The sequence below is a fragment of the Somniosus microcephalus genome, chromosome 11 (genome assembly GCF_052327205.1).
Source record: "Somniosus microcephalus isolate GS21.2 chromosome 11, FLI_Smic_1.0, whole genome shotgun sequence".
Classification (NCBI taxonomy): domain Eukaryota; kingdom Metazoa; phylum Chordata; class Chondrichthyes; order Squaliformes; family Somniosidae; genus Somniosus; species Somniosus microcephalus.
Genome location: NC_140997.1, coordinates 202,688,617 through 202,715,430, shown reverse-complemented (window position 1 = coordinate 202,715,430; position 26,814 = coordinate 202,688,617). Strand labels below are relative to the sequence as shown.

General features: G+C 46.0%; 1 protein-coding gene across 3 annotated transcripts in view; it reads right to left on the bottom strand.

The window, feature by feature from the left end:
- nup210 (nucleoporin 210) overlaps positions 1 to 26,814 on the bottom strand; it is a 139,177-nt gene that overhangs the window by 42,749 nt on the left and 69,614 nt on the right. For all 3 annotated transcript variants that reach the window (XR_015080044.1, XM_086001713.1, XM_086001714.1), the window contains exons 19-25: positions 26,600 to 26,704; positions 26,398 to 26,499; positions 24,740 to 24,868; positions 22,322 to 22,449; positions 22,007 to 22,142; positions 21,758 to 21,820; positions 15,811 to 15,990 (exon numbers count right to left, since the gene is read on the bottom strand). Coding sequence is in view for 2 of the 3 variants with exons in the window: in XM_086001713.1 (XP_085857839.1) it covers positions 15,811 to 15,990; positions 21,758 to 21,820; positions 22,007 to 22,142; positions 22,322 to 22,449; positions 24,740 to 24,868; positions 26,398 to 26,499; positions 26,600 to 26,704 (843 nt within the window). In the remaining variant the exon portion in view is untranslated. The remainder of the gene's footprint in view (positions 1 to 15,810; positions 15,991 to 21,757; positions 21,821 to 22,006; positions 22,143 to 22,321; positions 22,450 to 24,739; positions 24,869 to 26,397; positions 26,500 to 26,599; positions 26,705 to 26,814) is intronic.

The window sequence follows — 26,814 nt, the reverse complement described above, 5'->3', positions numbered from 1 at the left end:
CACAAGTCTACATTAGGTAGGTTCTGATAAGAAAGAAGGACTTGCATTTGTATAGCATCTTTCATATCCTTAAGTGCCAAAGCTGCTTACAGGCAATGCGTTATTTTTAAAGTGCAGTCATTGTTATCCTTCTTAGGCAGTCCCTCGGAACCGAGGATGATTTGCTTCCACATTAAAAATGAGTTCTCAGGTGTCTGATGAGTCCAATGCGGGACCTACAGTCTCTGTCACAGGTGGGGCAGACGGTGGTTGAAGGGGCGGGTGGGTGGGGTGCTTGGGTTGACGTGCGCTCCTTCCGCTTGCTCCCGGCGAAGAGACTCGAGGTGTTTGGCGCCTTCCCGGATGCTTCTCCTCCACTTTGTGCGGTCTTGGGCCAGGGATTCCCAGGTGTCGGTGGGGATGTTGCACTTTTTCAAGGAGGCTTTGAGGGTGTCCTTGAAGCGTTTCCTCTGCCCATCTGGGGCTCTCTTGCTGTGTCGGAGCTCAGAGTAGAGCACTTGTTTTGGGAGTCTCATATCGGGCATGTGGACGATGTGGCTCATCCATCGGAGCTGAGCGAGCATGGTCAAAGCTTCGGTGCTGGGGATGTTGGCCTGAGCGAGAACACCGACGTTGGTGCGCCTATCCTGCCAATGGATTTGCAGGATCTTGCGGAGGCAGCGTTGGTGGTACCTCTCCGGTGCTTTGAGATGCCTGGTGTACATGGTCCATGTTTCTGAAGCATACAGGAGGGCGGGTATCACTGCTGCTCTGTAGACCATGAGCTTAGTGCCGGGTTTGAGGTCCTGGTCTTCAAACACTCTCTTCCTCAGGCGACCGAAGGCTGCACTGGCATACTGAAGGCGGTGTTGGACTTCGTCATCGATGTCTGCCCTTGTTGACGGTAGGCTCCAGAGGTATGGAAAGTGGTCCACGTTGTCCAAGGCCTCGTCATGGATTTTGATAATCGAGGAGCAGTACTGTGTGGCGGGGGCAGGTTGCTAGAGGACCTTTGTCTTGCAGATGTTTAGTGTAAGGCCCATGCTCTCGTATGCTTCGGTGAAGGTGTTGATGATGGTTTGGAGTTTGGCTTCAGAGCGTGCGCAGACGCAAGCATCGCCTGCATACTGTAATTCGATAACAGAGGATGGGACGGCCTTGGATCTGGACTGGAGGTGACGGAGGTTGAACAGTTTCCCGCTTGTTCTGCAGATTAGCTCCACTCCAGCGGGGAGCTTACCGAGGGTGAGATGGAGCATTGCAGCCAGAAAGATCGAGAAGAGCGTTGCTGCGATGACACAGCCTTGTTGCGATGACACAGCCTTGCTTGACCCCGGTCCGTACGTGAATTGAGTCTGTGGTGGATCCGTTGGTCAGAATCACAGCTTGCATGTCGTGAAGCAGGCGGAGGGTGGTGACAAACTTTTGAGGGCAGCCGAATTTGAGGAGGACACTCCAAAATCCCTCACGGTTGACAATGTCGAAGGCCTTTGTGAGGTCAAAGGCGGCCATGTACAGCGGTTGGTGCTGTTCCCTGCATTTCTCTTGTAGTTGACGCAAGGTGAAGATCATTCCCATTGTGCCCCTTAGTGGGCGGAATACGCATTGCGACACTGGGAGGAGCTCTTTAGCCACTGGGAGAAGGTGATTGAGGAGGATTCTTGCGATGACTTTCCCTGTGGCAGACAGCAGGGAGACTCCTCTGTAATTACCGCAATCGGACTGGTCACCTTTCTTGAAGATGGTCACGATTACTGCGTCTCTGAGATCCCCTGGCATGATCTCCTCCTTCCAAATAAGAGAAATGAGTTCATGTATTCACGCCAATAGTGCTCCTCCTCCATGTTTAGCCCCTCGGCAGGGATTCCATCTACTCCTGAGGCCTTGTTGTTCTTCAGTTGTCGGATGGTCTTTTCAACCTCATGCCGGGCTGGAGTTGTGCTGAGGTGGTGGCGGGTAGCATGCTGTGGGATGGAGTTGATGACACTCGCATCGAAGACAGTCTCGGTTAAGGAGATCTTCGAAGTGCTCCTTCCAGTGGGCACTGACTGCCTCTCTGTCCTTGATGTGTACCTCTCCGTTCTTGGCCTGCAGTGGGGTAGGACCTTGGGTGCTTGGGCCGTAGGTGGTCTTGACTACGCGAAAGAATCCACGCACGTCATGGTTGTCGGCTAGCTGCTGGATCTCCTGCGCTTTCTCCACCCACCATCTGTTCTTTAGGTCGCGAGTTTTTTGTGGACCTCGACCTTCAGGCGTCTGTAGAGCTGCTTTCTTGCTCTCGAGTTCTGTTGCTGTTTCCAGATCAGGAATGCCTTGCGCGTGCGGCTTATTAGCTCCCGTCGAACCAGTCTTGGTTTTTCACTGGACGAGTGACTGAGCGTCTCTTCACAGCTGCTGATTATGGAGGCCTTGAGTGCAGACCAGGCGCTGTGGACACACTGTGTTTCTTAATCACTGGGAGTCATCAGGTTAGTTGTGAGGCGCAGGCTGAATAGGGCTTTCTTAGCAGGGTCTTTGAGTGCTCCAGCGTTGATTTTCCTGCAGCATTGCTTCTGTTGCTATTTCAGGGCTACGTTGATGGAAATGACAGAGCAGATTCGGCGGTGGTCTGTCCAGCAGTCGTCAGCTCCTGTCATGGCACGGGTGATGCGGATGTCCTTGCGGTCCCTTGCTCGGACGATGACGTAGTCCAGCAGATGCCAGTGCTTGGAGCGAGGGTGTTGCCATGAAGCCTTGTATTTGTCTCTGACGGAACAGGGTGTGGGTTATGACAAGGCCATGTTCTAAGCATTTTGTCAGGAGGAGGGTACCGTTGGAGTTGGCTTTCCCTACCCCATCTCTGCCGATCACACCTCCCCAGAGGTCTGTGTCCTTTCCAACTCTGGCGTTAAAGTCGCCAAGGAGGATCAGCCTATCACCTGTTGGGACTCGGGACTGGACTGTTTGAGGCTAGAGTAGAATTCCTCTTTGGTCTCGTCTGTGGCTTCCACTGGTTCCGGGCTAGGGTGAGCCATAGAGTCATGAGGCGTTCGTTTATTCCACAAGGGGAGTCTCTGAGACGTTCAACTAACTCATTTTTTATGGTGAAGCCTGCCCCATGGTGGCAGCGTTTTTCTTCAGGTTTGCCTTTCCAGAAGAAGGTGTAACCACTGTCTTGCTCCTTGAGCTGGCCTTCCCCTGCCCGCTGGGTCTCACTTAGGGCGGCGATGTCTATGTCAAAATTTCTGAGCTCCCGGGCAACGATAGCAGTACAGCGTTCCGGTCATTCGCTGTTGGGGTTGTCCATGAGGGCCCCGACATTCCAGGTCCCGCATTTTAAAAGGTAGAAGGTGCCTGTGCGTGAATTATTTTAACGTGGGGTGGCCGTTGCACACCAGCTACCACACAGGCTTGACAGAGCAAGGTCTTGGTCCAATGGCAAGGGGATCCAAGGCGATTGGAGACCAGGCTTTGCTACATCGGCCTAGCACACAGACAAACAAACATACTCCTCTCTCCTTCCCACAGGTCATCTCTGCCTGGGTTTCATAGGCTGCAGCGTGGTCCTCCCAACCCCGCTGCTGGACAACGCTGCGCCACTCCTGGGCCTTGACCTTGCTGCTATCGCTCCTGGGTTCCGGCTTTGCTCCTGGTTCGGGCCTTGTCCTTGCTCATGTGTCCCGACCTCCTTATGGTATGTCTCAGAGTCAGAGTTATACAGCACAGAAAGAGGCCCTTCGGCCCATCGCGTCCACGCCGGCCATCAAGCCCTGTCTAATCTAATCCTATTTTCCAGCATTTGGTCCGTAGCCTTCCAGTGAGTGTGTCCCGCGGTGTCTCCATGCAGTGAGTGTGTTCCGCGGTGTCTCCTTCCAGTGAGTGTGTCCTGTGGTGTCATTGCTATACAGCAAAGGCAGCAGCCAATTTGCACACATTAACAGTAACATGATGAATAAATGTTAGCCAGAACGTTCCAGCTCTTTTTCAAATAATGCTTAAGGCAGGACCTCAATTTAACATCCCATCCAAAAGGTGGCACTTCTGACAATGCAGTATTCCCTCCGTACTGCACGGTCAGCCTAGATTATATGTTCAAATCCTGCAGTCGGGCTTGAACCGACAACCTTATGACTCAGCTGCAAGAGTGCCAACAGTTGCACAAAGCTGACACTTGAGGACAACTGCAGGTTAAGACACAAGGTCAACTCTGACTAAACACTAATACCAACCTAATTCATTTAATAGATGTAGATCATCATCAGGAGGGTTCTGATGCAAATAAAACAAATTAAGTTAACAGTAACAATGGATAATCTCTGATGTTGTCCATTATTTTTGACATTGGAAGCTAAATCCTGGATGAACTCCAAGTGTGATTGGAAATAGAGGTGACCAGGATCCACAATCAATGAGGAAGAATACCTACTCCCAAAATAGTCAGAGCTTGTTACTGATATTATTTTGGGAGTGAGGGTAGGGAAGGTAGAGGAAGACAGTGCTACTCCATTCCATTTCACAAACATCCCAGCATTTCATGTTGAGGATATAAGGACCAGACAGGGAACAGCCGGTCAGGAAAACAGGCTCTGGAAGTGCATACAAAAATGTTGCAATTGCCAGTTAACGGTTCAGTTTGGTGACTTTGTTTAGCGTAGTCAAAAGAAAACCATCGGCAGGTTCAAAGCTGGATCTTGGTGTGAAGAGGGTGGCTTCTGCTTTGATTCTATAAAAGAGGTAAAAAAAAAAATAGTAGACCAACTTGAACGATAAACCCAAGATTTGAGTCGACTGATTGATCTGGGTGAGAGACTGAAAAGAAGCATATTAAGCAGGGTCTGGAAAGAGCTACAACTCGAAGAGGAAGTACAGTACCATTAAGGCAGGTGGAATTGCCAATGCACCTTGTGAAGCAGGGTAAAGAACTGTTATCCTAAGTACAACTGTGATAGGAGAACTATCAGAGGTTTTAATAGCTTACATGCAAGAAAGCCTAGATTGCAAAAAGTGCAGCCTTGTAATGGTAGAGCAATGGATTAAATTAGAACAAAAATGTGTGTAAAATAATGCAATTATTTATAACCCTGTTGAGACTGAGTGTTCCATGTCATATTCCTGCAAGGAACAAGGGGTAAAGGTTGTCATACTACAGTAAAGGGATTCCAACTGTTTAGTGCAGATAATCCTCAACGTACACTGGAATAAGTTGAACTTAGCCATCTTTTACTTCAAGTCCAGGAAGTAAAGGTACACACAGCACTGAATACTGACTGAATGTAGCAGTCCCTAGCTGGTCACTGATATACCTATCAATTCCTCCAATAAAAGGCGAAGAGTTACGAAGGTGACTAAAGGTTTTTATTGACTAAATAACAGAGCCCACTCTCGTGGGTGATCCGATCCAAGCAGGAGGAATACCAGCCAGTCGCTCACCTTTATACCTGGCCTGGTGGGTGGAGCCAAGGCGGAGTCGGCAGTGGTCATCCCAGGTATAGCAGTGTGGCAAGAGGCGACCTCGTACCGTGATACAATAGTGGTCAGTGATACAGTTATAACGAACAGTGGTGAACAGTGCTAACTACTAACAGTGATACGATAGTGAACGTGGTTTACCACATTCACCCCTTGTTTAGAATTAAGTCCGGCGGGGTGAAGTGTACTACCAATTCTGGTAGGTCAGTCTGTCCGGAGGCTTCGTAAGCCTCTCCGATCGCCGCAGCGGTGGTGTTGCCTTATCCGGTGCTGGTGCCTTATCCGGTGTTGATGCTGGTGTTTGCGTGGTCGGCGAGGGCTCGTGGGGTTCCGGCATGCCGTCTACCTGGACTGAGGTTGGGGGTGGTGGTGGCGGTGTTTCCGGATCGGCTGAGGGTGCGAGGTCTCGTAGGGAGACAGTGTCCTCCCGCCCGTCTGGGTACGCCACGTAGGCGTACTGGGGGTTGGCGTGCAGGAGGTTCACCCTCTCGACCAGGGGGTCCGTTTTATGGGTCCTCACGTGTTTCCGCAGCCAGACCGGCCCCGGGGCGGTCAGCCAGGTTGGTAGAGTGGTTCCCGTAGTCGACTTCCTGGGGAAAACAAACATTCGTTCATGGGGGGTGGTGTTAGTGGCCGTGCAAAGTAATGACCGGATGGAGTGCAGCGCTGTCGGGAGGACTTCTTGCCAGCGGGAGGTTGGGAGGCCCTTCGACTTTAAGGCTAAGAGGACGGCCTTCCATACCGTCGCGTTCTCTCTTTCCACCTGACCGTTACCTCTGGGGTTGTAGCTGGTGGTCCTGCTTGCTGCAATACCTCTCTCTAGGAGGAATTGCCGGAGTTCCTCGCTCATGAAGGAGGAGCCCCGGTCGCTGTGTATATAGTTCGGGAACCCGAACAAGGCGAAGAGGGCATTCAGGCACTTAATGACCGTGCTACTGGTCATGTCGGGGCAGGGGAAGGCAAAGGGGAAACGGGAGTACTCATCAACGATGTTGAGGAAGTACACATTACGGTCAGAGGACGGGAGGGGCCCCTTAAAGTCGATGCTCAGGCGCTCGAAGGGGCGGGTGGCCTTGATCAGGCTTGCTCGGTCCGGCCTATAGAAGTGCGGTTTGCACTCCGCACAGGTCTGGCAGTTCCTGGTCATGGTCCTGACCTCCTCGATGGAGTAGGTCAGGTTGCGGGCCTTAATGAAATGGTAGAGTCTGGTGACTCCGGGGTGGCAGAGCTGGTCGTGGAGGGTCTGAAGCCTATCGATATGCGCGCTGGCGCATGTCATTCGTGAAAGGGCATCAGGGGATTCGTTCAGCTTGCCTGGCCGGTACAAGATCTCATAATCGTAGGTGGAGAGCTCGATTCTCCATCTCAAAATCTTGTCATTCTTGATTTTGCCCTTCAGCTTGTTATTAAACATGAAAGCCACCGAACGCTGGTCGGTGAGGAGGGTAAATCGTTTGCCTGCCAGGTAGTGCCTCCAGCGCCGTACTGCCTCCACGATCGCCTGGGCCTCTTTCTCGACCGACGAATGTCGGATCTCGGGGCCCTGTAGGGTCCTTGAGAAGAAGGCCACTGGCCTCCCCTCCTGGTTTAGGGTGGCGGCTAAGGCGAAGTCGGATGCGTCGCTCTCCACCTGAAAGGGGATGGACTCGTCCACTGCGTGCATCGTGGCCTTGGCTATGTCTCCCTTAATGAGGGAGAAGGCCGCGCACGCCTCCTCCGTGAGGGGGAAGGAAGTGGCTTTCAGGAGGGGTCTGGCTTTGTCCGCGTAATTGGGTACCCATTGGGCATAGTAGGCGAAAAGCCCCAGGGTTCTCCTAAGTGCTTTAGGGCAGTGGGGGAGGGGTAGCTCCATGAGGGGGCGCATTCTTTCTGGGTCGGGGTCGATGATTCCGTTCTCCACTACGCAGCCGAGGATGGCAAGGCGCGTGGTGTTAAACACGCATTTCTCCTTATTGTAGGTGAGGTTCAGCCGTTGGGCCGTACGGAGGAATTTCTCCAGATTCGCGTCATGTTCCTGCCGGTCGCGGCCACAGATAGTGACGTTATCTAGGTAGGGGAATGTAGCCTGCAGTTCGTTCTGGTCAACCATCTGGTCCATCTCCCTTTGGAAGACCGAGACCCCATTAGTGACACCGAAGGGGACCCTAAGGAAGTGGTATAGGCGCCCATTCGCCTCGAAGGCGGTATACTGGCGGTCCTCAGGGTGGATAGGGAGTTGGTGGTAGGCCGACTTCAGGTCGATGGTCGAGAATACTTTATACTGTGCAATCTGATTGACCATGTCAGATATGCGGGGGAGGGGGTATGCGTCCAGCTGGGTATATCTGTTTATGGTCTGGCTGTAGTCGATGACCAGGCGGTTTTTAATCGCCGGTCTTTACGACTACGACCTGGGCACGCCAGGGGCTGCTGCTCCCCTCGATAATGCCCTCTTTCAGGAGGCGCCGCACCTCAGAGCTAATGAAGGCTCTGTCCCCGGCGCTATACCGCCTGCTCTTGGTAGCGACGGGTTTGCAGTCAGGGGTAAGGTTAGCAAACAGAGAGGGTGGCGGGACCTTGAGGGTGGAGAGGCTGCAGGTGTTACGCGGTGGGCGGTTTAACGTTTGCTGGTTGTTGACTGTGAGTGGGGGGGAGGGGTCCACCGTATGCTAGGGTTACGCTTTGGAGGTGGGATTGGAAGTCCAGCCCTAGTAGGACGGCAGCGCAGAGATGGGGGAGGACGAGGAGTTTAAAGTTTTTATACTCCGTGCCCTTAACCGACAGGGTCACGACACAGTAGCCGCTGATGTCCGTGGCGTGGGACCTCGATGCCATCGAGATTCGGCTGCGCGTTGGTAGGACAGAGAGGGAGTAGTGGCTCACCGTGTCTGGGTGGATGAAGCTCTCCGTGCTTCCGCTGTCGAACAGGCAGGTCGTGGCGTGGCCGTTCACTTTGATGTCCATCATTGACTTGGACAGATGGTGCGGGCGGGCTTGGTCCAGGGTGACGGAAGCTAGTGTGTAGCTGAGCGAGTCGTTGTCATCTGCGGGCGAGGCGGTCGGGCGTGGTGAGTAAAATGGCGTCTCCCACGAGGTAGGGCCCCATGAGGCACTATTGGGGTCGGTTGCCTTAATCAAAGATGGCCGCCCCCATGACTCATGTGTGGGGATGCTGGCCTCAGTTGCCCTAAACGAAGATGGCCGCCCCCATAGTTCGCATGCGGCACTGCTGGCCTCTGAGGATCCGCTCCTGCAGGCCTTGGAGAAGTGGCCTTTCTTCAGGCAGGTTTTACATATGGAGTTCTTGGCTGGGCAGCGCGACCTCGGGTGCTTCTCCTGGCCACAAAAAAAACAGCCGGCGGCCCGATCGCGGATGCCCGATGTCGGGGCCGGTGCCGGGGGTGGCGGGGCCGGTCGGGTCCGGGACGCCGACGCAGAGGTAGGTCCCGGGGGCGGCGCTGGGAAGGGTGCTGTGGTAGGGCCCGAGTCCCAGGGTCGCGAGCAGTACCTGGTGAATGCTTCCTGATCTTGGTGGGCCACTTCCAGGGAGATAGCGAGGGCTTCAGCTTTTTCCATGCTGAGGTCTTTAGCTTCCAGCAGTCTTTGCCGTGAGTACTCGGACCGTAGGCCTTTCAGGAATGCGTCGCGGATATTATCTTCAGTATTTTCGGCTGCCGACACCGATTTAAAGTCACAGTTCCTGGCGAGTGCATATAGCGCCTGTGAGAATTCGGCTACTGATTCTCCTGGCTGTTGCGGCCGTGATCTTAGGAGGTGCCTAGCGTACATGTAGTTTACCGGGGTCCGGTACTTCTGTTTCAGCAGGTTGATGGCGGTCTCGTAGGTAGTCATGTCCTCGATGAGAGTGTATACTCTCGGGCTCAGTTGTGCCTGCAGGACACTTAGTTTGGATGCCTGAGGGACGCTGGATTCTCTCAGGTATGATTCGAAGCAGACCAGCCAGTGTTTAAAGTCTGCGGCTGAGTTTGCTGCTCGTGGGTTCAGGTCCAGGTACGGCGGTCTGAGGGCTCGCAGCCAAGCTGGCTGGTGTGGCTGTGCTCCTGGGAGCTGCGCTGGTGGCTCCTCCGCCGGTTGTGACTCGTTGTCGGACATCATTAAATTTAGTCAATAAAATTGATATACCTATCAATTCCTCCAATAAAAGGCGAAGAGTTACGAAGGTGACTAAAGGTTTTTATTGACTAAATAACAGAGCCCACTCTCGTGGGTGATCCGATCCAAGCAGGAGGAATACCAGCCAGTCGCTCACCTTTATACCTGGCCTGGTGGGTGGAGCCAAGGCGGAGTCGGCAGTGGTCATCCCAGGTATAGCAGTGTGGCAAGAGGCGACCTTGTACCGTGATACAATAGTGGTCAGTGATACAGTTATAACGAACAGTGGTGAACAGTGCTAACTACTAACAGTGATACGATAGTGAACGTGGTTTACCACAGTCACACTACTGCCCACATCACTTCCCAAAATAAAAACCAATTGTCCTCATAAATCAGCAGACAGCTAAATCCGCTTCATGTCACTCACTCCCATTAGGCCACATAAAAGTTGGAGGATTTTAAATCGAACATAAAATTAAACATGCAAATCACAAAGTTAACATGCAGGTACAGCAAGCAATTAGGAAGGCAAATTATATGCTAGCCTTTATTGCAAGGGGGTTGGAGTATAAAATTCTTAGAGAGCTTGACAGGGTAGATGCTGAGAGGCTGTTTCCCCTGGCTGGAGTCTAGAACTAGGGGGCATAGTCTCAGGATAAGTGGTCAGCCATTCAAGACTGTGATGAGAAATTTCTTCACTCAGAGGGGTTGTGAATCTTCGGAATTCTCTACCCCAGAGGACTGTGGATGCTCAGTCATTGATTATATTCATGACAGAGATCGATAGATTTCTGGATACTGTGGGAATCAAGGGATATGGGGATAGGGTGGGAAAGTGGAGTTGACGTAGAAGTTCAGCCATGATCTTATTGAATGGCGGAGAATGCTTGAGGGGCCGAATGGCCTACTCCTGCTCCTATTTCTTATGTTATGTACCAGTTTATGCAAAGTGCCAAGTGTTTCTTTACTTGTCCCATTACCACCCCCTTTTGCCTTGCACCATCATCCCTTTTGTCATTTAATCTCTCCTGCTTTCCACCCGATCAAGACCTTCTCTTTTGTTCTTTCCTCCCCATCTCCTTTCCCTGCCTCCGAACTTGCTTAAAACCTGTTGCAGCGCCAACTTTTTCCAGTTCTGATGAAAGGTCATCAAGCTGCAACAATGGCCCAGAAATTCGAGTCGGGGGCTTCCCGCGGGTGCAAGCCCCCGATCTGCACTTACCTTGCGCGCTGGCCGTTGAGCTGTGGGCTCCCGTGGAATTGCGATCCGGGGCCTGGTCCAGCTACCGGCGCGCAGTGCTTGCGTATCCCAGGGGCGCAGTTAGTTCGATGCGTCCCCTGAGATCACGTGGGCCATGGGCAGCCAATCGGAGCAGGAAATGCTCCATTCATAAGTCTGACAGGAAGTGCTGTCAAGACTTATAAATACTACGGCCCCAAAATAGCACTAAATCTTCAAATAATTTTTTTTAAAACATCGCTTTTCAAATCAAATAAACTATAAATTACATGAAATAACTATTTTAAACAATAATTTAAATTTTTGAAAAAAATAATTTTATTTTCTAACGGGGCTAAAAATCAACTTACCTTGCTTTAAAGTATTTAAAAATAATAAACCTGTGGAAAAAATGTTTTAATTTTAATTAATTTACCACTTACCTTGTAAAAAGCAAGCCTTACGCCTGCTTTTTATATTTCTAAATTCTGCAGGCTTACGTTCCTGGGAAAACCTGTAAAAAAAAAACGAAGTTCGATGTGCATGCGCAGCCTCCCCCGCGCATGACCTCTGAACCTCTTCGTTCAGAGGAATGGAAGTGCCGGTTTCCCGTGCATGCAGGAAACCGGCACTTCCATCAGGCCTTTTTTTCTAATTCATTGATGGGATGTGGGCGTCGCTGGCTGGGCCTGCATTTAGTGCCCATCCCTAATTGCCCTTGAGAAGATGGTGGTGAGCCGCCTTCTTGAACCGCTGCAGTCCATATGGTGTAGGTACACCCACAATGCTGTTAGGGAGTTCCAGGATTTTGGCCCAGCGACAGTGAAGGAACGGCGATACAGGTCCAAGTCAGGATGGTGTGTGGCTTGGAGGGGAACTTGTAGGTGGTGATGTTCCCATGCGTCTGCTGCCCTTGTCCTTCTAGGTGGTAGAGGTCGCGGGTTTGGAAGGTGCTGTTGAAGGAGCTTTGGCGAGTTGCTGCAGTGCATCTTGTAGATGGTACACACTGCAGCCACAGTGCGCCGGTGGTGGAGGGAGTGAATGTTGAAGGTGGTGGATGGAGTGCCAATCAAGCGGGCTGCTTTATCCTGAATGGTGTCGAGCTTCGCGAGTGTTGTTGGAGCTGCACTCATCCAGGCAAGTGGAGAGTATTCCATCACACTCCTGACTTGTGCCTTGTAGATGGTGGAAAGGCTTTGGGGAGTCAGGAGGTGAGACACTCACCGCAGAATTCCCAGCCTCTGGCCTGCTCTTGTAGCCACAGTATTTATATGGCTGGTCCAGTTCAGTTTCTGATCAATGGTAACCCCCAGGATGTTGATAGTGGGGGATTCAGTGATGGTAATGCCATTGAATGTCAAGGGGAGATGGTTAGAGTCTCGCTTGTTAGAGATGGTCATTGCCTGGCACTTGTGTGGTGCGAATGTTACTTGCCACTTGTCAGCCCAAGTCTGAATGTTGTCCAGGTCTTGCTGCATATGGACACAGACTGCGTCAGTATCTGACGAGTCTCGAATGGTGCTGAACAGTGTGCAATCATCAGCGAACATCCCCACTTCTGACCTTATGATGGAGGGAAGGTCATTGATGAAACAGCTGAAGATGGTTGGGCCTAGGACGCTGCCCTGAGGAACTCCTGCAGCGATGTTATGTGATTGAGATGAATGACCTCCAACAACCACAGCCAACTTCCTTTGTGCTAGGTATGATTCCAACCAATGGAGAGTTTTCCCCTTGATTCCCATTGGCTTCAGTTTTGCTAGGGCTCCTTGATGCCACACTCGATCAAATGCTGCCTTGATGTCAAGGGCAGTCACTCTCACCTCACTTCGAGTTCAGCTCTTTTGTCCATGTTTGGACCAAGGCTGTAATGAGGTCAGGCCTATGGGTGAGTACCCCGTGCGTACTCACCCGTGGAGACCCGAATTTCTGGGCCATTAACTTTGTTTACCTTTCCACAGATGCTGCCCGACTTGCTGCCTATTTCCAGCATTTTCTGTTTTTAATTTCAGTTACCAATATCCACAGTATTTTGCTTTTGAACAGGTAAAATGTGGGTGGGCTAAGTAGGGTACTGATTTAATATAAAAATTTGAAGGGAAAATTATGGCCTGTAATTTGCAGTCAGAGGCGAAGCCAAGGTGCTCGCTGCTGGCCCTGAAGAAAGCTGCCCACAGTGATTTCGCAATCTCTGTGGCTTGAAGTTTGCCTTTTTCGACATGTAATTGATTGCAGCGCTGTGAATAGGGGATTCACAGCGAAGAGCTGCAGTGACGTTAACAAGCTGTCTAAGCAGCCAATCACAATGAAGAATTCTCAGACAGCAAACCAGGAAATGAGAAGCTGCTTTTATCCGGACTTTATTTTGCTCTCTGTAATTTTTTTTATTTTTTTTTTAAAAAAGATTGGGATGTTCACATGGGGATAAGGTAGATGCTGAAATATCATGAACATACTTTAAAAAAAAAAAAAAATTGTAATTTTTATCATAATGGAGAAATTTGACACTCTACAAATATAAAAATTATTTTTTCAGGGCCAGAACATTTGTTCAGCAGTCAAGACGCTGTTAAAAACCCCAGTTCCACCTATTCCAAGAAGGCTTAACATTTAATAGCATATTTAACAGCGATATTAACGCAGAAAAGCCCAAGTTTGTGTCAGTTCCACTGATTACCTGGGGGGCAGGGGGAGTGGTCCACGGCGCAGTCAGAGCAGTGAATGACTGACCACAACTTCGGGATTTCCGTATTTAGATGCGCATGCGCTACATCCTGAAGTTGTGGTCAGTTTCAGAAGGGTAATGACAGCGGACGCTGACAGTTTGCCATCATTACCCACATCTCAACATAATGCAACCTGGGATACAAAGTCCTGAAAACCAGACACAAAAGTACAATTACAGAAGCCAATGGTTTTTACATTAGCACCTAAAAGAATATTTTTTTGGATGCAACTATGTATCTTTATTAAAGAACCAAAATCATATATTTTGGAATACAGCGTGAAGCTTCATTAACTGCCATAATGGATCATCTCCCTCAGTAACGAACACAAATTGGCAAATATTTTTTTTCTAGATGAAAAACCAACAAAAAGAATAGAAACAATCAGCAGCCCCTGCAATGAGGAGGTACCCATGCACATTCTTAGGTCAGAAAGGAGGATAATCGTAATGTGGATAATGGAGGTTCATTGTAGTTGATTACATCTAAAGGTTGCATGATGAGAAGACGTGCGGCCGGATTTATGTTTCAATGGTACAAAGCTCGGATAAGTCAGAAGCCGCTAAATTAGGAGGGAATTATAAATCATGGCAAGTGTAATGGGATTTATACTCCTCTGAATTGCTCACTATATATTCTGTCTATATCACAATTAAAGTTATTAATTTAAAATGTAAACTAAATATTGATGCAGATTACAGACTGCGTTGAGAAAATGACTATCCAAATGTATTTGGGAAAACTCTAAAGTGGAGTATCTGGATTTCCAAAAAGGTATTTGACAAGATCCATTAAAAAAGTTATTAGTTAACCTCAAAGCTGTAGGGATCCTGGGTAAATCTTGGGAAAAGATAAGAAATTGTCTAAAGCATAGTAAACAACAGAAACTCAGGAGGAGGAATTATGATGGGGTTGTGAGGTGAGGGGGGATTGGGGAATACTGAATGGGGTTCCCCAGGGCTCATCATCGGGACTACTACAGTTGCTAAATTACATTAATGACTTGGATTCAGAAACACAATGCAAAATTAGTCAAATTTACAGATGGTATCCAACTAGGCAGGGCAATGGAATCCAAAAAGGCAGCTCATAAAGTATAGAATGAGTTGGATAAAATATGTATAGGGGCAGAAAAATGGCAAATGCAATGTCAGTTCTACTCACAAGGAAAAATGGATGACATGCGCTCAATAAATAATGCTGAAATTCCAAAGAATGATATTGAAAAAGATCTAGCAATCCTAATAGGCATGATGCTCAGCATGTCCAACCAATGGAGAGCAGCAATCAATGAAGCCGGGACAATGCTGAACTACATACCAAAATAATAGAACACAAGTCAAAAGAGGTTGTTACTGAACTGTATAGCGATCTGGTCAGACCACAACGTTGAGTACTGTGTCCAGTTCTGGTCGCCAAGAAACAAGGGGGGACATTTGTCACTGGGGACAAAGCAGAGACAAACCATGAGGCTGATCCCTAGTGTAAAAAGATCTGAATTATGAGGAAAGACTGGAGAAACTTTACATCCTCGAAAGGCAGTACCCATAAAAAAAGTGTTCTTGGAAGAAGTATACAAGATAGTTAGGAGTATGAAAAACATAAATAGGAAATATTACTTATTGCATAGGAAATATTACTTATTGCAGGAGTAAGACAAAGGGGCACAGTTACAAACTAGTAATAGGTAAACTTCAGACTGATCAGCAAACTTTCCTTCAGAGTTATCAACACATGGAATGGACTTCCAGATAGAAGAGTGGAGGTAAAAAACAATTAGATGTTGAAATATCAGAATGCAAGGTCTTTGCGGATGAATGAATGAAGTTTGACCATAAGGGTATCCTTATTGGTAATTATCCTGTGATATAATGAAGAACTGCTTTGGGGGCAAACAATTAATACTCGTTTTGAATAATGATGTCACTGTCGCAAAATAAGAAAATTATTTCATGGTTATCACACATGACCAGATAAAATTAATGGAAAACCTGTGTGTGAATCCGTTCAAAAATTAAATCATTTCATAACAATAAGGCTTTCAGTCACTGGTTTAATTAGAGAAACTACAGGCTCATTAAACATTTTTGAATTGACAACATGCTCTGATTTGGTGCATAAACATTACAAGGATCCTCCTGTGTACCTTGAAGTAAAAGGCATCTCACATGCAAGTTCAAATAAATACTGTTTTTAAAAAAAAGAGGTTTCGCTAATATTTTCCTTGTAAATTGGAATAGACAAGTAGGGGAGGCAATCCATTCTGCAGGCCTACAAAAGCTCTCTTAAAATGGAGGGAAAATGCAATTAAGGCACATCAGATTTCAGTTTCCCATCTCTTACCTGAGAGATCACCACTACTTTGCCACTTTCAGCATCAACAGCTTGAACTACTCCAGTCACTTTACCATTTCCAATTGCAAGCCCCTTTACATGCCCAATGTTATTTACTGTAGCAAGGTTTTGATCATTTATAGAAAACAGGATGTTGGACTGAGGCTGTGGACCTCCTTCAGAAGTAATCTATAACAGTACAGAAACAGCCAATTAAAATTAGCATCTCAGTTCAAAGCGTTCAGATTTTTACTGAAAAATGTTTTTAACATTCAATATTTTGTGCCTCAAACTGAAATAAAAATATTTCAGCAGGTTTTCGTTCTAAACACTTGGACACAATAAAAATCTCGTTATTAATTTGTTTTTTTCTAATACAAAAATGATTTTAGGAACGCTAGAAAGAGGCATCTTCTACTGCTATTTGATATTTGCTGAGAGCAAGTGGAAATCTTTTGACGGTCAAATATCAAGAATTCCTTCCTCTTGATGAAACCGGCTCTGCTCTGCATATTGGTTTTGGGCACGCATGCAGATTTTTTTATTTCTCCGATAGGTAGAGTATTAATGCATTAAGTGTAAATAAATTGTAGTTTCATGATCATTTGTGACAGCATAATAAAAGTATTATATCTGACAGACATGGACACCAACGTTGCCTCTAGGCTGCGTTATCACACAGCTCTCTGCCGGTTTCACACAGCCCGGGACCAGCTTTTCCCATGTTAAGTTTGTGTGAACGGGCTCTGCAGCCCCTTAAAGGGGCCGCACACCTCAAAAAAAATTAGGGGAAGCATTGATGGACACATTCTAATTTAGAGACCACCAATATTCATAGAACTTCTGATGGAAAAAAACCCCATCTTTTAATGTCATTTTAACAATAGCTTCATCAGTATCAATATTAATGGCCCGTATTTTCCGATGCCTACAGGTGTGTATGCGCTGCATCTATCTGTCAAAAGTATGAAGGGAGATTCCCTGCTCCTATTGGCTGGCCTGGCCCACGTGATCCCAGGGACGCTTGCAAACCGCATGTGCCTCTGGGATACGTGGGCCCTGTGCATTTCGACTGTGGTGAGGCCCAGGAGCAGAAGTGTCCAGACCTCGGGAGCACTTGGGCAAGTTCATAGATTTTTTTCCGATAGGAGGCAACCGCACGCAGGAAGCCTCCCATCGGGAATTACGGGCCAATGTTCTTTCATCAAAAACAGCTCTGGGAAAATGAGGGAGATCATGGCCCATAAATTCCGTTCTCTACGGGTGTGTACACGCTGTGTACTCACCCGTAGGGCTAACAGAAGTGCCGGTTTTACGCATGCACCGCTTGGGCTGGAAACTGGAACTTCCGTTCTTCAAAGGGCTTGACAGGTCAAATGCCTGCGCCAGATAGGCAGCGCGTACGGCTGCAACTTCCGTTTTTTTCAAGCAGTCTTCAGTCCAGGTAAGTCTGAAACAGCTGTGCCTGGAAAAGCAGGCGCAAGGCCGGCAGCTCCTCGGCGCAAGGCCTGCTTTTAACAAGGTAAGAGGTGAAGAAAGTAAAAGAAATTTTTTTTCCCCCCACTGATTTATCATTTTAAAATACTTTTAAAGAAAGGTAAATTTACTTTTAGCCCCGTTAAAAACTTAATTTTTTCAAATATTTAAATTTATGTAATTTATAGTCATTTTAAAAATGTAATTTTTTTTTAAATTTGAAGTTTTACTTATGTTTTGGGGCTGATCTCTATTCATAGATTTGACAGGTCTTCCTGTCAAATCTATGAATGGAGATTCCCTGCTCTGATTGGCTCCCCATGGCCCACGTGATCCCAGGGACGCTGCGAACTATGAAGGTATGAGAGCGGAATTGAGTAGAGTGAATTGGGAAAATAGATTAAAGGGTAAGACGATACATGATCAGTGGTGTACATTTAAGGAGTTATTTTACAACTTCCAAAAAATATATATTCCACTGAGAAGAAAAAGGGTGTAAAAGGAAAGACAGCCATCCGTGGCTAAGTAAAGAAATTAAGGATAGTATTCGACTAAAAACAAGGGCATATAAGGTAGCCAAATCTAGTGGGAGGATAGAGGATTGGGAAAACTTTAAAAGACAGCAAAAAATAACAAAAAGATTGATTAAGAAAGGGAAGATAGATTATGAAAGTAAATTAGCAAAAAATATAAAAACAGATAGTAAGAGTTTTTATAGTTATATAAAAAGAAAAAGGGTGGCTAAAGTAAATGTTGGTCCCTTAGAGGATGAGACCGGGAAATTAATGGTGGGAAATATGGAGATGGCAAAAACACTGAATGAATATTTTATATCAGTCTTTACAGTAGAAGACACTAAGAATATCCCAACACTGGACAAACAGGGGGCTAAAGGGGGGAGGAGCTAAACACAATCAAAATCACTAAGGAAGTGGTACTCGGTAAAATAATGGGACTCAAGGCGGATAAATCACCTGGACCGGATGGCTTACATCCTAGGGTCTTGAGAGAAGTGGCGGTAGGGATTGTGGCTGCATTGGTAATAATTTTCCAAAACTCCCTGGACTCGGCAAAGGTCCCGGCAGACTGGAAAACTGCTAATGTAACACCCTTATTTAAAAAGGGCAGTAGACAGAAGGCTGGAAACTATAGACCGGTTAGCCTAACATCTGTAGTAGGTAAAATTTTGGAGTCCATTATTAAGGAGACAGTAACAGGACATTTGGATAATCATAATTTAATAGGACAAAGTCAGCATGGTTTTATGAAGGGGAAGTCATGTTTGACAAATTTGCTGGAGTTCTTTGAGGAAGTAACATATAGGGTGGATAAAGGGGAACCAGTGGACGTAGTGTATTTAGACTTCCAAAAGGCATTTGACAAGGTGCCACACAAAAGATTATTGCTTAAGATAAAAAATCACAGGATTGGGGGTAATATTCTGGCATGGATAGAGGATTGGCTATCTAACAGAAGGCAGAGAGTTGGGATAAATGGTTCATTCTCAGAATGGCAATCAGTAACTAGTGGTGTTCCACAGGGGTCAGTGCTGGGTCCCCAACTCTTTACAATCTATATTAACGATTTGGAGGAGGGGGCAGAGTGTAACATATCAAAGTAGTGAGTGAGGAGGACATAAAAAACCTGCAAGGGGACATAGACAGGCTAAGTAAGTGGGCAGATGGAATACAATACTGGAAAGTGTGAGGTTATGCACTTTGGCAGGAAAAATCGTAGAGCAAGTTATTATCTTAATGGCAAGAAACTGGAAAGTACTGAAGTACAAAGAGATCTGGGGGTCCTGGTGCACGAAACTCAAAAGGTTAGTATGCAGGTGCAGCAAGTGATTAAGAAGGCCAATGGAATGTTGGCTTTCATTGCTAGGGGGATAGAATATAAAAATAGGGAGGTATTGCTTCAGTTGTACAAGGTATTGGTGAGACCGCACCTGGAATACTGCATACAGTTTTGGTGTCCATACTTAAGAAAGGACATACTTGCTCTCGAGTCAGTACAAAGAAGGTTCACTCGGTTAATCCCGGGGATGAACATATGAGGAGAGGTTGAGTAGATTGGGACTCTACTCATTGGAGTTCAGAAGAATGAGAGGCGATCTTATTGAAACATATAAGATTGTGAAGGGGTTGGATCGGGTGGATGCGGGGAGGATGTTCCCGATGATGGGTGAAACTAGAATTAGGGGGCATAGTCTTAGAATAAGGGGCTGCTCTTTCAAAACTGAGATGAGGAGGAACTACTTCACTCAGAGGGTGGTAGGTCCATGGAATATGCTGCCCCAAAAAGCTGTAGAAGCTACATCTATCTATCTATCTATCTATATATAAAGCGGTCGATCTGTCTATCCTTCTGTCTGTCTGTCTGTCCTCGGGTGTGCGTCTGTCCGGCTATGCGCTCGAAAGTTATACGGCGTACCTACGTGCGCGTTACCTCCGAAGAAAGCTTACGCTTCCGGGACGCTGGTAAGCGTATTTACTTTTCGGTCGGATGAAAATTGTTCACGCCTTATGCGAAAAACCTTCAAAATTAAACTCATTATCTGCTAGCATTGATTGACTGACGTCAAGGTTCGACCAATCCTGTGCCGTCACGATTGACCAATCCTACAGTACGGTCCCCTGATGGTTGGCCAATCGGTGTGTGTGTGGGCGGGACTAATCGTTTTCATCTCGGGGATCTGGCAGCCATTGTTTCAGTGCTTGCAGCTTCCAGCTCAAACTACTTTGAAAGTTAGTATCTCTTTTAAAAATAACATAAGATTTACCAAAAACGTTTTATAAGTACTTTCATCTTTCAAGGTATTAAGTGTGTGTGTGGGCGGGACTAATCGTTTTCATCTCAGGGATCTGCCAGCCATTCTTTCACTGCTTGCAGCTCAAACTACTCTCCTTATCCAGCTTTGAAAAAGTTAGTTTCTCTTTTAAAAATAACATAAGATTTACCAAAAACGTTTTATAAGTACTTTCACTTTCATCTTTCAAGGTATTAAAAAGGTAGAAATGTTGCCCGCCAGCAGATTCACAGAGGGACACAGACAGGGCCCAAAGCCTGGCACTTGATTTAAACCGCCCAGCCCAAAACAGCCCTGGCAAAGCCGGGCTCCCCCCAGCTAGTTATTCTATATATAAATCCCCCTGGATTAGATTGCAGTCTGTAACCCACTCCCTGGGTATATTATTCTATATATAAACCCCCCTGGATTAGAGTGCAGGGTGTAACCCACTCCCTGGGCATATCTATATATATATATATAAACGGATACTTCTGTCTGTCTGTCCTCACGTGTGCGTCTGTCCGGTTATGCGCTCGAAAGTTATAGAGCGTACCTATGCGTGCGTTACCTCCAAAGAAAGCTTACGCTTCCGGGACGCTCGCAAGCGTACTTTTCGGTCGGACGAAAATTGTTCGCGCCTTATGCAAAAAACCTTCAAAATTAAACTCTATCTGCTACTTAGCATTGATTGACTGACGTCAAGGTTCGACCAATCCTGTGCCGTCATGATTGACCAATCCTACAGTACGGTCCCCTGATGGTTGGCCAATCGGTGTGTGTGTGTGCGTGGGCGGGACTAATCGTTTTCATCTCAGGGATCTGGCAGCCATTGTTTCACTGCCATTACTTCAGCTTCCAGCTCAAACTACTTTGATCATCCAGCTTTGAAAAAGTTAGTATCTCTTTTAAAAATAACATAAGATTAACAAAAATGTTTTATAAGTACTTTCACTTTCATCTTTCAAGGTATTAAAAAAAGGTAGAAATGTTGCCCGGCAGCAGATTCACAAAGGGACACAGACAGGGCCCAAAAGCCTGGGACTCGATTTAAAATGTTGCCTGGCACCAGATTCACAGAGGGACACAGAGAGGCCCCAAAGCCTGGCACTCAATTTAAACCGCCCGGCCCAAAACAGCCCTGGCAAAGCCGGGCTCCCCCCAGCTAGTCATTACATAAATTTAAAACAGAAAGAGACAGTTTCCTAGAAGTAAAGGGAATAAAGGGTTATGGGGAGCGGGCAGGAATTTGGACATGAGTCTAGGTTCGGATCGGACATGGCCCTGTGGGTAGCGGAGCGGGCCCAGGGGCCGTGCAGCCTGATCCTGCTCCTATTTCGTGTGTCTAATTCTGTTAGATTTAGGAGATGGTTCTGTGATAGTAGATTGGCGGTTAGGATCAGATCAGCCATGATCTTATTGAATGGCGGAGCAGGCTCGAGAGGCCGATTGGCCTACTCCTGCTCCTATTTCTTATGTTCTTATGATACGCGGGCCCTGCACACCGGCAGTTTGAAGAGGCACAGCAACGGAATTCTGCGCCTCCTCGGAGCCCTCCGGTCCAGGTGCAGGTTTTTCCGCCCGCAGAGTTGATTTTTGGGAACTGCATTTAACATGTCAACAGATGTACAATAATTATTTCAGCAGGGTTTTTAAATCGTTAGAAGCAATCACATTCTGAACACAATGTACCTGCATCATTGCACCCACAATGAGTGTTACTTTTCTTGGAATCAATCGAAAGGGATGAAATACCTACAGAACAGAAACAAATTGATTTAACATTTAGAGTGCATTGATTTCAAGAATGAGATGACACCAGAAATCCTTCCCTTACATTTGACGAATTCCGTGCAACAGTTCTATGGCTTTTAATAAAACTGGGATAACTAGACATTTTGAATTATTTGTAATTACTGGAGGAAATATGCTCAAACTTACTTCTACTTGCTGAGGTGCAGAGCTTAGCTTTTTGCCATCCTTGCTCGTTACAGTTGCTGTCAAACTGGTCTGTCCTATTGCTATACCCTGAACTGTAAAGCTTGCAGTATAATCATCAAGGATTTCATCAAGTGGCCTAAAACAGGAAGTATATGTTCAGGAAAAAAAAACCTTGACAAATCAAGCATTTAAATGGTTAAGAATGAAAAATGTGCTTGCAGCGCAACAGTGACATGAGTAGAGCCCTGCCTCTGATCTCGTGAGGTTAATGGGATTGAGCTGATCATTCTTTCAAAGCTGAAAAATGTTACTTACTCCAAAGAAAGTATTTGAGAAGCTGCTTTCAGTTTTAAATTCATGAATGAAAAGTATTTGGACAAGAAAGGTTTTTTTGAATAATCCAGTACTCGCACATAGGCTTTAACCATTTTACCAATCTCCACCTGTGGAAGACAAAATTAAGAATGATACCAATTTCCATTAAAGATTTAGATATACCAAGTATAACTTGAATAAGTTGCATTAAATTTTGGAAGCAACGGGCTTTCCTAATAATTTATTGCGAAAGTCTAGCAAGCTTTGCCTAAAACTGAACTATTTCTCATTTTTTTCCTCATAACTTAACTTCTGATTCCTAGGATTCTCTTAGTTTGTTGCCTCTATGGCCTGGATTTTGCGGTCAGCAGCTCGGCGCTGACCTCTCGTGATCTCTGTGGCGTGGATTTCACCTCTCCCGATGTTAATTTGAATCTGACACCAAGTCTAGGAGATCTCCAGCGCCCAGCAACAGTGATGTCATCAAACAGGCTAAGCAGCCAATCACATTGAAGAATTCTCAGATAGCAAACCAGGAAGTAAAATGCACTGATCTTCCTTCACTTTTTAATCATTTTACAGAGAGCGAAATAAAAGATTGGGGTATACACATGGGAGTAAGGTAGAAGCTGAAATATCAAACAAACTTTAAAAAAAATTAAAAACCATGGAATTTGTATCATAATAGCGAAATGTGACATTCCACAAATGTAAAATTAGTTTTTTCAACAAGGCTTAACTTTGGGTGGGGGGGGGGGGGGGGGGGAAAAGGGGGGTTAAACAGCAAAAAGGGGGAAGTTTTCATCAGCTTAGTGATTTCAATTGATTGCTAGCTCCGGGGGAGTCCAACAGTGGAGGAGCAGGGAATGATAGACAGCGACTTCTGGATTTCCATGTTTAACTGTGCATGTACATACTCCAGTAGTTGCTGTCAAATTCACAGTTGTAATGACGGCAAACGCTGACAGTTTCGCGATCATTACAACCACAAATTCTGGGCCATTACGTTCTCGAGCAATAATATCCTTATGATAAGGCAATCACAAAGGCATAGAATACTCAAGATGAGGCCTGACTATAACCTTTGATTTATACTTTATCCCTCTGCTAACACAGCCTATATTTGCCGTTTCACTGGAGCCAAGCATTGGGCCGAATTTCATGGATATAAGTCCTATATCTCTTTGTTCATCAGCCTGATGCATGACTGTTACATTTCACACAATTGTTCTTTTGGCTTTTTGTTCCCATACTAATTATAAACATATCTCTGTTCCTTTAATAAAGCTGCTCCACAGTGTAATATAGCAGTTTTAACAGCAAGAGGGTGAAAGGGTATAATCTGTACTTTTTTTATGAAACAGCTTAGATAATGTGCATAGCTCAGGGAGAAGACAGCAGTTTATAAAAATAGATGTTAAATTCTATGGAGAGAAATGCAACTACTATAAGGTTTGTAGAATGTAGCCAGAATACCTCAATTATAATTCTGCAAAACATGCACACATTCTAATACTATAAAAAATATAGCACAGGAGACCGTTTGGCTCATCCTCTCTGCATTTATTTGCTGGAGCAATCCATTAATCCTACTGCTCTGTTCTCTCCCCATAATCTTCTATCTTCCTCTACTTAAAATATGAACCCAATTTTCCCTTAAAAGATGCAATGGTTGCCATCTCAACTATTCACTACGACAAAATATTTCATGCTCGAACACGCCACGCAAAGAAATTTCTCCTAACCTCTTTCGTCACTCGCTGAAACACTATTAAACGGATAACCTAGCATGCGGTCTTCACAAGCAGAAAAAAATGTATTTCCCAATTCACCCTATCAAAACGCTCTATTAAATCTCCTTTTAGCCTTCTCAGCACCAGTGGAACTAGTCCCTGTATCACAAGTCTCTCCCCATAACTATAGTTGCCCATCTCACCGGTGTTATCCCCGGAGTCCAGGCCAATATTTATTCCTCAATCAACATCACTAAAACAGATTATCTGGTCATTATCATATTACTGTTTGTGGGAGCTTGCTGTGCGCAAATTAGCTGTCGCGTTTCCTACATTACAACAGTGACTACACTTCAAAAGTACTTCATTGGCTGGAAAGCGCTTTGGGAAATCCGGTGGTCGTGAAAGGCGCTATATAAATGCAAGTCTTTCTTTCTCGTGCATCCTGTTGAATCTGCGCTGTATATCCTTTCCATAATGGGCTGCCCAAACTTTCACCCTGACTGTGGTCTAATTATTACTGTGTACAAATTAAAGTTTACTTCATTGCTTTTATGTTCTATGCCTCCATTTATAAAACTCAATGTGCTATTTACCTTTTTTATGGCTTTATCTACTTGAACTTTCAAGAAAAATAAAACCCAAAATAAACCGTTAACCATTAAGTTAATGCCGTTCAACCAACCTTGTCCACAACCCGTACGTACAACTCCAATATGTCAGACACGTGTACTTCAGCTCTCGCAGGCCCCAGAAAAGCCAGACACAAATCATGGACTAAAACAGTTAAAATTCCTGGATGAACTGGTTGCACCTGTATAATACAAAAAATTGAAGTTTTGCAGATAGTGCAATTTGAGAAACTCATGTAGGCCTGAAACTACTCGGGGACACGATTCCGCCAGTTACACTGGCATCGCAACTGCCGGTGGCCTATGCTACCGACTTAGCCAGAATATGCAGGATTAGTGGGAAGTCACCCTACTTGCACGGGCCCAGGCAATGCTCATGTCACAAGGGGTACATCCCCAGTGACTCCCCACACCCCGAGACACCACAAAATGCAGCGATGGTGGACGAGCTGGGGGATGGAAAGAGAGAAAGGATATTTCTTCCATCCCTGTCTGTGCCACTAGTAATCCTGTGCCACAGGAGCCACTCTGAAATGTGCCGTAAAATTTTCTTGAGGGTCCAGGCCACCGTCTTAGTGTGGAGCGCCCCCCACCCCCCCACACAACCTGGCGTATTTATCTCCCAACTTACACTAGATTCTTGTAAGGCTGAAGACGTGGGAATTCCCAGTGAAGGGCATCCCTGCCCTTAGCCCCAACTCCTCTCTTTTTTGTGGTGTTATTTGGGGCAAGTGGAGGCTTTGTTCCAAACAATGCCACTGGAAGCTCCAGCCTGAGTCCAGGACTCAGCATATCCAAGTCCTTGTACAGTTTTTGGCCATTCCACTTGGTAGTATTGCCAATGATAAATAGATGGTAAAAATTAAACCACTTTTTAGGCCAAAAATGAAATGATAGTTATCATTACCTGGGAATGAGTTATAAGATTGTAACTGAATGAGTTCAGAGTAAGACATAAACCATAGGAACATAGTAGTAGGAATCCAGTTGAATTTTGCTTGCCTTCATGCTTCTTGATCCTCCTATGTGAGGTGTTGGCACAAAGTTAGAGTACCACTGATCTCACAACATTTAACAGCAGGTCTGCAAAGCTACAAAAATTCAGACTTCCTTTCAGTAGTTACAAGTTTGTGGACTGCCAAGTTTTGCTTGAACTCAGTCAAGAAGCCAGGCTTGCAGCTAAAAAAGCTCCTATTCAGCTGGTACCCAACACTCCTTTTGTTGCTGAGTGATGAAGTTCAGAGACTTGCTGGCTGAACCTGTGGCTGTTGGTCAGGTGATCTCAGAGCCTGTACCCAAGCTAAATTATTGGTTGCCTTGGAAGAGCAACAGTGGTGCAATTCCACATTTCTGAAAGTAAGCAGCTTTTAGAGAACGATTAGTGCAAGACAGAAGAGGTATTACTTGGCTCTGGGGGGGGGGGGGTACTTCCTTTTACTAAAAAAAAGATTGTTTTTATAAAGTTTATGCACAAGCCTGGTTTAGTGATGATAATGTTACTAACTAAAAAAAAAAATTGCACAAGAGTTTTCAGTTCAAGGGCAACTCAACAACATTTGTAAATTCACCATCTAAAGCTACAAAACATTGAATATAACTCCAACCACAGCATTTCCAGCTATCCGGTGTTCCAAGACTACTGCAATCAAAGAGCGAAGGACATACAGAAACTTTTCCCCCGGCAGTATTATACAAATAATGATTCACTCACCTGAGCAATGCTCTGGGCCTCCTGATAGATGACCCTTGCTAGATCCGTTGCACTTGTATTAATGAAAAAGTACCCTGATCCTTCCTTGAGTGAAAGTTCCGCCTTTGAGACAAAAAGATTAAGAACTCTTAATTGTAATAAACATATTTTGTAAACAGCTCCTATATGACCGTGTATCCCAAAATAAGGAACACATTTTTACCTTAACATTAGGATGGTTGTAAATGGTGATGTTATCCGGGATGACTTTAACATCTTCCACAAGCAGCAGCTCAATTGTAGCAGATACAGGTAGTAATGGATCATACTGTTACAAAGGAGTACCAAAAAAAAGGTTAGAACGCCCATTATTCATTTTTAATTACATTATAATCCAGTCAGAAGTTAAAATTAGCACAATACAGTACTAAGGTTTAA